The sequence below is a fragment of the Gastrolobium bilobum genome, unplaced genomic scaffold (assembly GCF_033153095.1).
Source record: "Gastrolobium bilobum isolate Gb01-03AN ecotype WA unplaced genomic scaffold, APGP_CSIRO_Gbil_v1 utg3161, whole genome shotgun sequence".
Classification (NCBI taxonomy): domain Eukaryota; kingdom Viridiplantae; phylum Streptophyta; class Magnoliopsida; order Fabales; family Fabaceae; genus Gastrolobium; species Gastrolobium bilobum.
In genome coordinates, this window is record NW_026899561.1 from 792,723 (window position 1) to 808,058 (window position 15,336).

General features: G+C 31.4%; 1 protein-coding gene across 2 annotated transcripts; it reads right to left on the reverse strand.

The window, feature by feature from the left end:
- Nucleotides 1–799: 799 nt before the first annotated feature.
- LOC133291473 (probable aquaporin TIP-type) lies at nt 800–2,046 on the reverse strand. Of its 2 annotated transcripts, none has more exons than XM_061489732.1 (2): nt 1,561–2,046; nt 800–1,444 (listed from the first exon to the last, which is right to left on the reverse strand). In XM_061489732.1, the coding sequence occupies exons 1-2, from the start codon at nt 1,947–1,949 to the stop codon at nt 1,075–1,077; spliced, it is 759 nt and encodes a 252-aa protein (XP_061345716.1). In that variant the 5' UTR covers nt 1,950–2,046; the 3' UTR covers nt 800–1,074. The 2 variants fall into 2 exon arrangements, with proteins under 2 accessions (XP_061345716.1, XP_061345715.1); XM_061489731.1 differs by having other exon boundaries at nt 800–1,446; nt 1,569–2,045.
- Between the last annotated feature and the right edge of the window lie 13,290 nt (nt 2,047–15,336).

The following is a 15,336-nucleotide window of genomic DNA, read 5'->3' on the forward strand; positions in this document are numbered from 1 at the left end:
TAAGTGGTGGACCACCGCCGCACTTGGCACTTCCCTAAAGAAAAAAGTGGATGGCACGAAACAATGTGGCAAGGTCCAATGCATAAAGTGAAAGGCCATGTGGGTTTGGACACTAGTTTTCCAACGTTTTCTTTCACGTGCTGTGCTACCTGACCATATCCCATCATTGGTGTGGCATATGCATAACAGCCCATGCCATGAATTAGCACAATCCACATTTACGTATCTTTACCCATATTTAAGACAAAACCACCAAAATCATTTCCATCACCACTTGCTTCCGTTTCTTTCAATTGGCTTGGCCCCAATAAGAAAAGATGAGTAGATGACCCTCCAATTAGGTAAAAAGAAAAAACAACTACACTCATTTTGAACTCTACTAATTTTTACTTTTTTATCCTATCATGCATATCAAGATAACTTTTAATGAAAAGGTAGTAAAATTGGTAAAATATAAGGGTTAATCCAACGGAGGATGCAATCATTGAGAGATGCAATCATCTGGTTCTAGTCCCTTCTCTGTCAACGTTCCACATATATTCTTCCTCGCATTTAATTTCTAGGCACTTCAACTCCTTTCGTAAGGGAAACTAATTACCGACCTACACTTATGAACTGGACCCACTTGTGGCATATGCTTCTGGGATTCTAATTCAACTCTTTGTCACATAGCATGATTAACTGTTTTTTTCTCTAGAAGATTCATTCCCCGTTTTGCTCAAGGGTTAAATCAAAAGTCACCATTCATAAAATAGGAAAAGAAAGAGATAAAACGTTTTGATTTATAATTAAGAGAAGATGCAAGGAAAAAAGAAATTTGGAATTATACAAGCAACCAGACCCGAATCACAATACATTCATTGGTGAACCTGCTCAGAGCCAGATCATGTACAAACAATTTACTACATGATCATCAACCATTCAACCAGAGATCAACGGCCACCATTCAACACAAATGAAACAACCCTTAAAAGTAGGGTGATAAAAGAAAAAACACAAGGAAGGAAAAAAACATACAGAGAAGAAGATATCAGATAAATTCAAATTCAGCACTACACAATTTCATTTTCTTCTCTAGTAATCGGCGGTGGGAAGCTGCTCGTGGGTTTGGCCAATGAAGATCACTTCGTAGATAAGTCCAGCAAGACCACCACCGACGAGAGGCCCAACCCAGTAAATCCAGTAGTTGCCCCAGCTCCAGCTCACGACGGCAGGTCCGAATGTCACGGCTGGGTTCATGGATGCTCCGGTGAAGGCTCCACCGGCCAAAATATTAGCACCAACAATGAAACCGATGGCGATGGGGGCTATAATTCCCAAATTACCCTTCTTGGGATCAATTGCTGTAGCGTACACAGTGTACACCAACCCGAAAGTCATCACGATCTCGAACACCAACGCGTTCCCAACTCCGACTCCAGCAGTGAGACCGAATGCTGGAACACTCTGCGATGCACCGTAACAAAACTCTTGGGGTTAGTTAATCTTTTTAAGTTAGTTTGTTAAGACTTTTTAAGATAAAATATAATAATCAGTAACGGAAAGCGTGACGGTTATAACGGTCTTACGAGTCCGGTTACGAAAGCGAGGAGCAAGGAGGCGACGATGGAGCCGAGTAGCTGGGCGATGATGTAGACGATGGCGCGGAGGAAGGTGATGTTGCCGCCGACGAAGGCACCGAAGGTGACGGCGGGATTGACGTGACCGCCGGAGATGTTGGCGCCGACGGAGACGGCGACGAAGAGGGCGAATGCATGGGCAATAGCAGCGGAGATGAGGCCGGCGGGGGTGGTAGCGCCGTCACTGGTGAGCTTGTTGAAGGCGATGCTGGAACCTGAGCCGGCGAAGACGAAGATGAGGGTGGAGATGAATTCAGACAACGCAGCCTTCAAGGTGTCTGGGTGAGTGGCCTCTTCGGGCCTTCCGATGGCGATGTTTCGAATCGGCATATTCGCTTTCTCTGTGTGTGTGTGTGTGTGTGTTTGAATGATCACTCACTCGCTCACTCACTGAAACTCTGAAAGCAAGCACACTCTGCACTCTGTTTTCGCTTCGTTAGGTGTTATATGGAGAAGGAAGAGCCTCGGGTTCCACAGGCTGTACCCGGTTTCCGGTCTTTTTTTTTTTTTTTTCAATTTTTGGAAATTCATTTATAATAGTTCCAAATATGATAGCAATTAATTTTTTTCAAAAATACAAAGCCAGAAAAGAAAGAATCCTATTTGATGACAGGCTGTGACACGTTCTTCATACCTCATTATTTTTATTTTCATTTTTATTTTTCGGATATATCCCCCGCCACTCGTTGCTCTCATACAGCGAAGCAATTCGGCGCTACCCGTTCTAAGACTGACACGTGTCCAAGATGGACGGTTGTCACGTTACCGCCGCTGATAAGGAGGAAATTGTCCGGCACTTTTTGTTGTCTAGATTGTTCGCAGAGCAATAGCACCCTATAATTAATTTAACTTTAAGACGTACTTCATGATAGCTATAGAATTATAAGTTATTGCATACCCAAAAAGAATAATGGATGGAATTGTGAATCATAACTGCAAAATGCATAGGGTTAATTCTTAACTTCGATGATATATCATTGTAATGGCATAAATCGTTATAATTTAATGAATGGGATGAGAGGATAAGCACTGTGTGTCACTGACCCACCGGAAAAAGCAACATTATTAGCAGACCGCGACTGACACGTTGATGAACTGTATTTTTTATTATTATACATAAATGTTGCATGGTTTTTTTTCCCTCAATCATATGAGATTTTGCATAAAGTTTAGCTTTGTATAAAAAGGCGGATAAGAAAAATAAAATTTGATTTCCCTCCAAGATCATTCGTTTGAATAAGCTTAGCTGGTCGCTTCAGTTAATTGTAAGGTACTGATTTACGTTGCAAATTAACAGGAATCACTGCTATATCCTATTTTGAGGCATCTAATCTACAACGACGACTTTAGCAACCCATCATCTAGGTGTCAAGTTTTCTTTCAACAAAAAGTTCCTTCGAATGCGGTGTACTATGCTGATTATTTCGTTAGGCTTTATTTATTCAATTCAATTAGTAATAATTCACGGAGTTGATCTCACGTTCGATGAATATATACTGTATGAATAAATATACGTTCATAAGAGTAAACTAATAAAATTCCGTGCAAGTTAATTAGCTCAAATACTGAATTGTAATAAAAAAAAAAAAGAGTTACTAATCTCATGTTACTTGATATAATTCTCTTATGTGTGTGAGACAAATATATGGGATCCACACTTTAGAAGAAAAAAAAAAAACTGACACAAAATTCGATAAGTGTATAACATGAGATAGCTATCTCCAACAATGAGAAAAATATTTCCCTAAAAAAAATTAGTAACTTAACAAATGAGCATTCAGTGCTATAAATTGGGTGTATTAAGTTTCTCTGCTGGAAAAAATAAACCAGGTATTATGTATATTTTGCCAACTAAGCCTTAATCACTAGTTGTTAGTGATTGCATTATCATCTATTTAAATACGTTATCATCGAAATATTTTATACACTATTGCAAGACAACTTTCTTTTCTTATTTAGGATCTAACTCTTGGTTTCATTTTAGACTGCTGAAACCCATGATGGCTCTTTTTGCATTCAAACTATTTGACAAACGTATATAGATTAAATAATAAGTTCCCTGGATTAGTGTATTATAAGTGCTCTCCATCAAAAGTTTCTATCAAAGTATTTATAAATCTTCAAAATAACTCAACATCTAAAATGTATACTTTCAAAGCCTTAATCTTCCTCCAATATAATATTTGAGTGAAGTTTAAAGTCTTAATATTGAACCAGTTTCTAATAAGATTGTCTCCCGTGAAAAATACTTATAATTTATCCAAATAAAATATATACTTTCAAAGGGTGGCAAGTATAAATTGATGCAATACAATTTATTTAAGCCCAAGTATTATGAAATAGATATAATTTACCCTTAAATTTTCAATTGTATTTCATCATATGCATATCATGAGCTTTTTATATTTATAATATTTATCATTTTAACTAATTAGGGTCGGCACCGCTTGTCAATTTTTTAATTACATCTCCACCAAATCATGAGATCATTTTTAGTGGTTGAAACTTTAAATTATAAACAATTAGCGGAATCCATATCCATACATGGCCGATCAAATTCAAACAAAAAATTGCTAACGAGGTTTTGTAAGTACATGATCTGCTAACGATTCTGTTGGATCTGTTCAAGCTAGTAAAAATTCACTTCAACGGAAAAAAAAAATTATCCGGGAATCTCGATTTTCAGAAATAAGATAAAAACATTCCATTTACGATAATATTCGAAAATTAAAAATTTAGAAAAATTCAGTTTTCTGGGAATCCTAAAAAATCGCGTACCAAACGGCCCCTTAAGGTGTTGGATAAAGACTTTTTTAATTGTTTATATTATTCTCTAACACATCTCCTCACACAAGAGCCCTTTGGACTTGAAGCATGAATATTGTTGCAATTTTTTTTTCTTTTTTGATTTACCTTATGCTTATTTAATTCCACAAGTGGAGGAGATGAAGATCGAACTTGTGACCTTGTAATCACTGAAGCTCTGATACTATATAAAGAACTACTTCAATTCATGTGTTAGAGAATAATATGAATCATTAAAAAAGTCTTAACACAATATATTAAAGTTTCTGGTTGAAATAGTTCTTTATATGGTATCAGAGCTTAAGTGCCCATAAGGTCACACGTTCAATTTTTACTGCGCCCACTTGCAGAATTGAATAAACATAAAGTAAAACAAAAAACAAAAAAATTGAGTTTATATAATATTCACATTTTAAACCCAAAGAAATTTCGTGTGAGGGAATATATTAAAAAACAATTTAACAACTAAAAAAACTTTTCGTTGATGAACCTTCGAGACGAGTGTTCTAATTTGATAGTGAAAACATGATCACTGTTGACTACAGCCCTATTATTATATTTTGCTACACAATGTAGCTCTTTTTCTTCCTTTGAGACTTTTTGCTTGCATTACATGATTTGCGTGACGTAAGTAATATATATGGGTTCACTTTTTCTATGATCAATGTAGATAACATATTTGCATTGAGTCTAAAACGACGTCGTTTTGAGACGAAAATTAAGGTATTTTTGTAATTATAATTTATTTCAGGGTTATAATAATCTTTTTCTTTATAATTTTTTACTTTTTCAACCCAAAATGACGTCGTTTTAGCAGCCAATATAGATAACTTATCTACATTCACTTTAGAAACATTAAAGCTAATATATATATATATATATATATATATATATATATATATATATATATAGGGAATGATCCGTTTACAAATTTTTACAAATTACATTATCTTCACCCGGGAGAAGATAGTGTAACTAGTGTTCTCCCGAGAGAAGATAGTGTAATTTGTAAACAAAAAAGTTTGTAAATATAACCTCTCCCATATATATATATATATAGCGGTTTATATTTCTGCAGTTGCTATACATGCAGCAATCAAATACTTGTCATATATATACTAAGCATTAAATGCGGAGAATCATAACCATACAAAGGATAAAAGCGTTAAATGTGAGGAATCGTGAGCATACACCTGTCTTTGTTGTACGTAAAGCGGCTGCAGAAATGATTTTATCATATATATATATATATATATATATAGGCTTTAATGTTTCTAACGTGAATGTAGATAAGTTATCTACATTCGCTCTCAAAACAACGTCGTTTTGGATTGAAAAATTTCAAAATTATAATGAAAAAAACTATTATAACCCTGAAATAAATTATAATTACAAAAATACATTGATTTTCGCCTCAAAACGACGTTGTTTTGAGCTCACTGTAGATAAGTTATCTACATTGACTGTAGAAAAAGCGAAACCTTTTTTTTACAACCTCTTACAACCATATATCATAACTGTTGATTTCCACCAATCAACGGTTGTCATTTATTATGAATTAATAATTAATTAATGAGTTAAATTTGCGAAAATCATAACCGTTGATTGACGGAAATCAACGGTTATGATATATAAGAGGTTGTAAAAAAAAATGTTGTAACTATAACTTTTTCCATATATATATATATATATATATATATATAGAGTTTGGTGTTTGTCATTTTAAATGACATAAGTTATGTCATTTTAGGAGAGAAATAGACACAAAAAAATGAAAATCATGGGAGAGAGAAAGTGGGTGGTTTTTTTTTAATTTAAAATTTAAATAAAATTTTTTTATGTGTCTGTCTCTCTCTTAAAAGGACAGAGTGTTATGTCATTTAAAATGACAAACATTTTTTCCATATATATATATGACAAAAGTATTTCTACAGCTACCGTTTATAACTATGTTCTCCCGAGAGAACATAGTTATAACATTAAAAGTTATTTTTTTTCTCTCTCTTCATTTACTTTTCAGAACCTGTCTGCTGACGTGAAGAGAGAAAAAAAACAACTTTAATGTTATAACTATGTTCTTCTAGGAGAACATAATTATAAACGGTAGTTGTAGATAAGCTTATTTAAAGTGGCTGCAGAAATGTTTACTCCTATACATATATATATATATATATATATATATATATATATATATATATAGGTTCACTTTTTCTGCAGTTACTGCAGATAAGTTATCTGCAGTAAACCCAATACGATGTCGTTTTAGGATGGAAATCATGGTATTTTTATAATTTTAATTTATTTGAGGGTTATAATAGTCTTTAGATTATAATTTTTTTTTTAGTGGTGTTGAGTGTGTTTAGGGTGTATTAGGTGTGCGGTTCGATTCCCTGTAATGTCCAAAAAAAAGATTATAATTTTTTAAGATTTCAATACCAAACGACATCGTTTTGAAAATAAATGCAGATAACTTATCCGCATATATATATATATATATATATGGAGAATAGTTATTTTGATATCCTTATCCGAAACAAGTGGAAATAGATGAAACAAAACAAAACAAAATATTATTTAATTAATGAGAATTTGGTCGGGTTAGAGATTTCGGGGGAACGAGACCATATTATGTTTGACGTTATAAACTTATAGATTAAGGATATCCTGTAGCATATGTCTATATGAAAATTGAAAGTAATTCTAGACGTACTCTCTTAAAACTTTATTAATATTATTATTAGGTAAAATGTCATGTTAATCTTATTAAATGAAGGGGTTTCATTCCGTCACGTTACAGGAAATAAATTTGATCTTGCAAAAAAATATAATTATGTATTATATATAATTCATAGTTATAATATTAAAAGTTGATTTTTTTTCTCTATACTCAGAAAGTTGTCGACTGATGTAACGGAAAGAAAAAAATAATTTTAATATTATAATTATGTACTACTCGTAATACATAGTTATAATCCGTAACATATATAACCAAATTTTCCTTCTTACAACATAATTTTTATATTTCCGTTAATTGAATTGGTTTTAATCTCTCTCGTAGAGTCCACATAGAATTCTTCCAGCAATAAAAAAAAATATTAAATGAATAATATATTAAAAAATACGTATTACTAAATAAAATGTGTTATCAAAGAATGTGTTACCCACTCATGGGTTCTAAAGTTCAAACCATCACATAAGTCGCGTTATTGCATGTTCTAGACAAAACAGAAGAGCAAGTTTTGCTTTTTTACTCAGGGCCAGTTGCTAAAATAAAGCGAACATCATGTTCTCTGATTTTGTTAGTGAAGAGATCAATTACTTTCAATGGGATAATTTCTATTAGTGTGTTGATACAATATTTATGCAACAATGAAGTTGACTAATCCCTATAAGAAATCACGAAGAAGATTAATGCAAGCAAACAATAGAAAGAAGGAAAGCAAATAATTACTTTACACGTTACTAAGATAATAACATATTGCTATAGCCCTCTAAAATCATGTCCACGTCAGTACTTCCTCTCAACTTGAGGCATAGAGTAGGACCAGACACTTTATAAAAAGAAGAAAAACAACAAGTAAAATGCGTTCTTGTTTTATATTTTTTTTTTAAATTATGAAGAACAAATTTGTAAAATAATCAAATGAAAAATAAGTGACTAAATAATTTTTTTTTATATTTTAATTATCGATAAAATATATTTTCAAGAACGTAACCAAATAATTACATAGTCCTAATATAATTACAAAGAGGTTTACTAATCTCATGTTATATGATATAGTACTATCATGTAAGTGATACAAATATGTGGGGTCCACAATTTATAAAAAAAAAAAAAAAATTGACACTAAAATCTATGGATGTATGACATAAGATAACTCTCTTATGTCACATGAGATTATTATTTTGCTAATTACAAATTGCTGAAATCATACCCTGGTAATCAGAGGCGCATACTGCATTGAATTGTTTAGTAATGGTTAGGTATACGAAGGAGCAGTTTTGAATCTGAGATTGATTTAGCGCTTGCAAAAACAGAAATTTGTGTATAATTGTTTTGTTCAACTTGTCTACATTACCAATAAAAAAAAGAGAGAAAAAGAATACAATGACAAGGACAACAAATATTTAAGAATCAGCTTCCCGGCTGCACATAAAATTAAAGAAGGAACTTGAGTGGGAGGTGTGGTGAGGAAGAGGAAAGGACCACCGCAACGTGACGCCTTTGTTGTGTGTTTGGACGGTGGTATTGTAGCATTGTCTTTGTCTGTGGTCACTGGTCATAATGAAACCGTCCAAAAAGCACCACAAAACCAATCACATCACTCACCAACCTTTTTCTCATCTTAAACCCAAATAAAATACCAAAATACTGTGGCTGCTGCCATTTTAGCTTAAGTTATAACTCCATTCCACGACCACATAATGTTGCACTTTTTTTTTTCTTATGGCCACAACCCTCTATTCACATGTTCATTTGATTTCGCGGACAAATGGTTTTTATTAAGATTTTAATTAAGAAATGTTCTCAGTTGAAGTATTTAATATTTTTTTATTTTTTTAAAATAATTATGATCATGATTAAGTTTTTAATGAGATAATAACGTATATTTTTTGGGTGAAAATATCAAATATGAGAAAGAGAAATGGAACGTGGCATAATGGTACTGACGTGGAAGTTGGGGACAACATGTTAGTTTACAGCCTGACACTCCAATTGGTCAATGAAGCACCAATGACAGCTGTATAAGTGGGCCATCACGTGACAAACATGGATAGCCACTCCGCTATCACTTGAGAGACGTTAAATTACTTTTGAATTAATATTTTTTAATTTTTAAAAAATATTATCTCTTACATATATATATATATAAATGTGTTAGCTCAATATTATTATTTTTTCTTTTTTCTTCACATTACTTTAAATAAATTTTATATATTTTTATGTGTACGTAAAAAATTATCTCATAAACTCCTACAACATAAAAAATATTAATTCTATTAATTTTAAGCTTCACATTTTATTTTAAAATTAAATTGGAATTAAAATTGGCATGTTTAATTCTAGTTTGATTAATATATGATTCGTTTCAATATTTTCTTGAGAAAAAAATTTTAATTAAAAAAAATGGTCAAAATTTGTATAATAATTAAATAAGTTTTTAAAAATTTCAAATCTTAAAAAAAAATTTATAAGGAAATAATCAATTCAAATATGCTTATATGGCTTATTCCATTTTGAACTATGTTGATTCCACACCTCAACAAATCAGGTTATAGAATACGGATACACAGTAAGGTGGGTGGATCGAGCCTAGTGGAAGGGTCTAGTATTGACTCCAAGCATGGCAAACCCTGTTTTGAAAAAGCTGCTTTTATTTAGAGAGAGAGAAAAAAAAAAAAAAAACCTCTTATACTATAAAGTGTCTGTTTGGACGTGTGTTTTAAAAAATAACAAAAATTATAAAAAGAGTAAAAAATTAAAATTAAGACTACAAATTTTAGTTTCTAAAAACAATATAAATTAAAAGTTAAATATTTTTTTCGAAATCTACATATTTTTTAAAAAATATAAATAATTTTAATTTTTATAAAAAAAATATTTTAAAAAAAAACAACGCAAAAAAAAAAAACAGTTTTTGTTTCAAAAACTACTTTGAGAGGAGTTCCCTCCAGCCCCACAAATTCTCGAGGGTTTAGACACCCCGCCTAATCTTTACGTACCAAAAAAATATAATATAACATGGACGATGTCATAAAAATAAACAATTTATTACGAAGTTAATTATGATACGAACATATATTGATTGTAGGAGGATCTTTGTGGAAGGCAATGCCCAGAAAGTCAATCGAAGAATGAAGAGCTTCGTGGAAGATTTCAGCTTACAATGGATCAATCTCATAAGATCATTTCTTGATGTGCTGAGATATATAGTCTCACATTGATTGGATGGGCCACTAATATGACATTTATAAGACTTTGGTAGACACTCTCACCCCTTGAGCTAGCTTTTGGGGTGATGACCTCAAAGTTGTTAACAAATCTTAAGCTAAAGAGTTGATTATAAAACTAATCTTAAATCCGGATTTAGTTAAAGTTGAAATTCTTTGTCTCTTTCTAAACATATATTTGATAAGAATCAAATTCATATTCTTTCTTTACTTATTCAGCTTGTGTTGTGATTGAACTACACCTATTAGGATGAATTCGGCTCTTTAAATACATCAATGTATCACAAGGAAAATAACTCAAGGAAAGGGAGGACAACTCAGCACAATTAACTAACTATAACAATTTCCAAAAAAAAAAAAAAAAAAAAAACTAACTATAACAACCTCTAAGACTACCTTCTTAATAACAATCTTCTAACAGTTACAGTCTTTAACGGTAACGAATACTCATTCATCCGTTTGGGCTTTGACTCTGTTACCTTTAGACCATCTATAACAGTCTGTTGCTGGTTTGTTTACACTGTCAGCGTATTACTATGAATTTAACCAAGGTTTGCATTTAATTAGTTACACTCAAACTTATATATAATTTATTCATTTCCTCGACTCTTGCTCTAAATGAGTGCTGAGATTTAATAAAAAAAAAATTTACACTTAAAAAAAAATGTGCTAGAAAAATCTTCTCACATGTATTTATTATATTTCCTTGCATATATATAGAAAAAAATATATTGAAATAAAATGTGTTAAATATTTAACTTCAAGAATTTTTGTTTTATTTTGTTGTGCAAATTCTGCTTCATTTTTAATGCATCAAGCAAAAGAAATCAATAACTCTAGGAAGTAACTAGAAACAGATGCAAACCATAAAGTTAAAAAGAATTTGACTTGCTTACATATATTAATTTATTTACCTTCTTGAAATTAATATTTCATATATGGTTTACAATTAGGGATAATATTTCGGGGATGTGGATGTGGGACCTATACTTGTATTCGTAAAATTTATATCTCAAAAATTTCATTTGTCTATAATTTGCCGTCAAGTGCACACAAACCACACACAGCACATAAATAAACATCTCAGGTTGTCATTACGTGTTAGAAAAGTACTTTTTCACCCCCGCGATTATGCCTTAAAATGAAAGTTTTGTTCTACTATGTTATTTTTATTTTGCCAAAGAGAGGGTACATGGTTAAAGAAGGTCCCGGAAGATGTTGACAGGAGCTTTATAAGAAAACAGAAAGGAGAAAGAGATATGAAAAAGGGAAAAGTATCTTTCCTTTTAAATGACATAACTTATATCTTTTCATTCTCACAAAAAGGTGGAATCCACATTTTTATATTTTTTTGTCCACTCTCTCTTCCTTTATCTCTTTCTCTCACTTAAAATAACACAATTTTACATCCTTTAAAATGATACACACTTTTTCCTATGAAAAAAGTAAAATAAGATATATTTTGAAATTTATACCCATATAATTTATTTATTTTTAATCTATAACTGTATAAGGTGATCCTATCATATCAATTCAAACCAGTGGCGGAGTTGGACTCTAATTTGATCTCGGATCAAAAAATTATGTGTATTTATTTTTCTTAATTTTAAATAATCATCATAATATATTTAAATTATATTAAATACATAATACCTGAGCAAGCAGCATTAAGAAGAATAATAATTCTATTAAAGATTTTTAATTTTACTAAAAATATTTTTTTTTGTACAAGTAAAAATTAGACACATAACCTAATACAACTTGGTTTTAATGTTTCTAAAGTGAATGTAGATAAGTTATCTATATTCTTTCCCAAAACGACGTCGTTTTGGGTTAAAAAATTATAACGAAAAGACTCTTATAATCCTGAAATAAATTATAATTACAAAAATATCTTGATTTTCACCTCAAAACGAAATCATTTTGGGATCAATATAGATAAGTTATCTACATTGACCGTAGAAGAAGCGAACGCATACAACTTACCCAAAACTTTCACCAAAAATATTTTATGTTTTACATAAAGCCAAATTACAAATTGTAGCCTAGGTCAAATTATAATTTTAATTCGGACTAAATTATAAATAATTATATACAATAAATACAATTTGTTAAAATTTAGCCCAGATCAAGACCACGTCGCGGCTCCGCCGCTGATTCAAACTCAAAAAAATTGTCACTTTCCGCTGATAGCGTGCACGCACGTGTAAAAAAGTATTGACCATTTCATTTTAACTTAATTCTTCTGTTCGTTGAATTAGCATGACTCACTGTCCATATTTGATTGCGGTGAGTTATTTACGGCTTCATCGTGGAACTAGATTTTCAGCATAAATCCAAAAGGATCGATCGTATTGAGTGTTCCATGCATTCTTACTAAAACTAGTGAAGCGGCGAACAAAGGTGGGGCATCATTTGCTTCCCATGTGCAGATGAGCAGAAGCAGAATGGAAAAAGTAGTGAGAAAAAGAGTAGTTCATTTTCGGAATTTCTTAATATTTTTAAGTAGGGAGTTTTTTCATTTTTCAGCAAGAAATAAAATATAATAAAAAACAGAAAAAGTGGGAAAAGTATTTGTCTTTTAACTAACACAATCTATATCATTTCATTCTCACAAAAAATTAGGATCCATATCTTTAATTTTTTTATTCACTCTCTTCCTTTATCTATCTTTTTATCTCATTTGAAATGCACATAATTTTACATCTTTTTTCAATTTGTATTTATCGTAGAGAATCGAAAATTTATTGTGGAGAAAACAGAGAGGGTCCGCATTCCCCACCCATCCTGCTGGTTTAAACTACAGTGCGAAAACGAAAAAGTAAAGGGGTTGGTGCATCTATGTATTAGAAATCTGAGCCATAGGTTATAGGTTTATTCCACGGGTTTGTTGTATCTCAGGTTATAAAAAAAAAAAAATTATTTTATATATAATATAAAAATATTTAGGGCAAATGTGTAATTATATAAAGAGAAAAAAAAAAGAATAAGTCACATATATTTTTATATATACATAATAAATAAAATTATCTTTTATAATATAAGAGACATTAAATCCTTATTTCACTGTAATAAAAATTGAAAACTACAACATTAAATCCTTATTTCACTGTAATAAAAATTGAAGACTACAACTGCTCGTATGTTTTATTCTACATAATCTTCAATAAAATAGAATGTTTCGACTTTGTCGGCGAGTTTGTATGTATTCTATTGAATTAGTTATGCTTAATTACCGAAAGGTATATTATATATATTTTTATTTTGCTATGAAACCTTAAAATTAATTATTGATGAGAAACGCTCCAAGAAAGTCACTTTCGGTTTGTGTAAACGATATCAATTGCATATCATCGAGACAGAGAGAGAAGCTAACTGAAACATGTCACCACATTCAGCAGTCAATTCTTTCGGCTAAAGTAAAAAAAATCTCTGGTTATTAGGGCCCATTTTTCACAGGGGCGAAATAAATTTCAGCCACTCACGTTCCATCAGAAGACATAGATAGCGTTATATTATAGGGAGGAAAATATGTTGAACCATTGTTGCCCCTAATGAAAGTGGTTTACGTAATGGTCTATGGTTGGTTTGTTCTCAGTTCTTACAATGTCAGAGTCACAGAGTAGATGTGTGCCTGTGTTCGGGTCCAGGTCGGTCAGGTAGGCCACACCCACGTTAAGAACTGTGGAGTTGCTACATATTCAAGATATTTTTCGGATTTGTGGGGCCTCCAATCCCCAGCCTTATTCTGTTTGTTTTTCATTATTGTGAAACTTTGAAGTGTCAAACACACGGGTTAACAATGTCCTATGTGCAATTGTCGCTGCCATGTAGTTTATCTTTGTTATGTTTATGTTCAAGTTCAATTCTGATATTTGTTTGTTCTAACTTCTAATGAATTTCATTCCACCAAAAGCTAAAAAATCTTTAAATCATTGTAATTAATCTTTTTTTTCTCAATCAGAAATTTTAAGTACGAAATGAAAAAAAATAAAATGGAAAAGATGCCTGTGGAATTTTGCATATTTCTAGGGGGCCAAATATGCCATCATCGTTGAACGACAAGGTTTCATTTATGAAAAAAATTCCCTTCATTTCCAGGGTTTAGTCATGTGCGTAGCAGCATATAGCATATGACATGATCCATGACACAGAAAAGTGCAATCATTTATAATAATATAATTATATTCTACACGTGTTACATTTTTATTAAAATAATATTATACCTACGAATCTTATCCCTTTTGGGGCTCTTGTGGCCTTGTTTTGACTGGTTAACTAATTTTTCATTGGGCTCATTAAAGTCTTTAGTATCGGCCCGAATCTTTTTTAATGCATCTGTCTTACTTCACCTCAGAGATGATCAAGTACAATGGCTAAGGCTGAACTTTAGGATAGCTTGAGGGGGCTGGAATATGCATGAGAATGGGGCTGAGGAAGATTATTGAAGAATATTCTTCACATGCTATCTCCAAGCTTACCAAAAATTTAAAAATAATATTGTATGAAAAGAAATAATTCATAAAGAGATTTTGTATTTAAAAATATTTCATTTCAAAAAAATGTTATATGCTACAATTAAACTAATAGCAGTAATAATCCAATATCATATTCGAAGAATCAAAAGTGTAACTGATTAAATAGTAATTAATTAAGAACTGAGAATTACGCTGAAAACCTTCATTTTATTGAGTTCAATATCAGATATTACATTCAATTTACGTTTATAAAAAAAACAAAAAAAGACATTCAATTTATAAAAAAAAGTAGATGGCTAAAGCCGGCTAGCTATAGATTCCCGTGGCAATTGGTAGACATTCAATTTGTAGACTAATTTTTTTTTCTACAGACATCGAATTGTATGTAATATTTTTATTTTTATTTTTAATTGATGATGGAGTCCACTAATCTTGTGTCTATAGTAGGAGAAAAAAATTCTCATACAACATGAAAAAGAGAT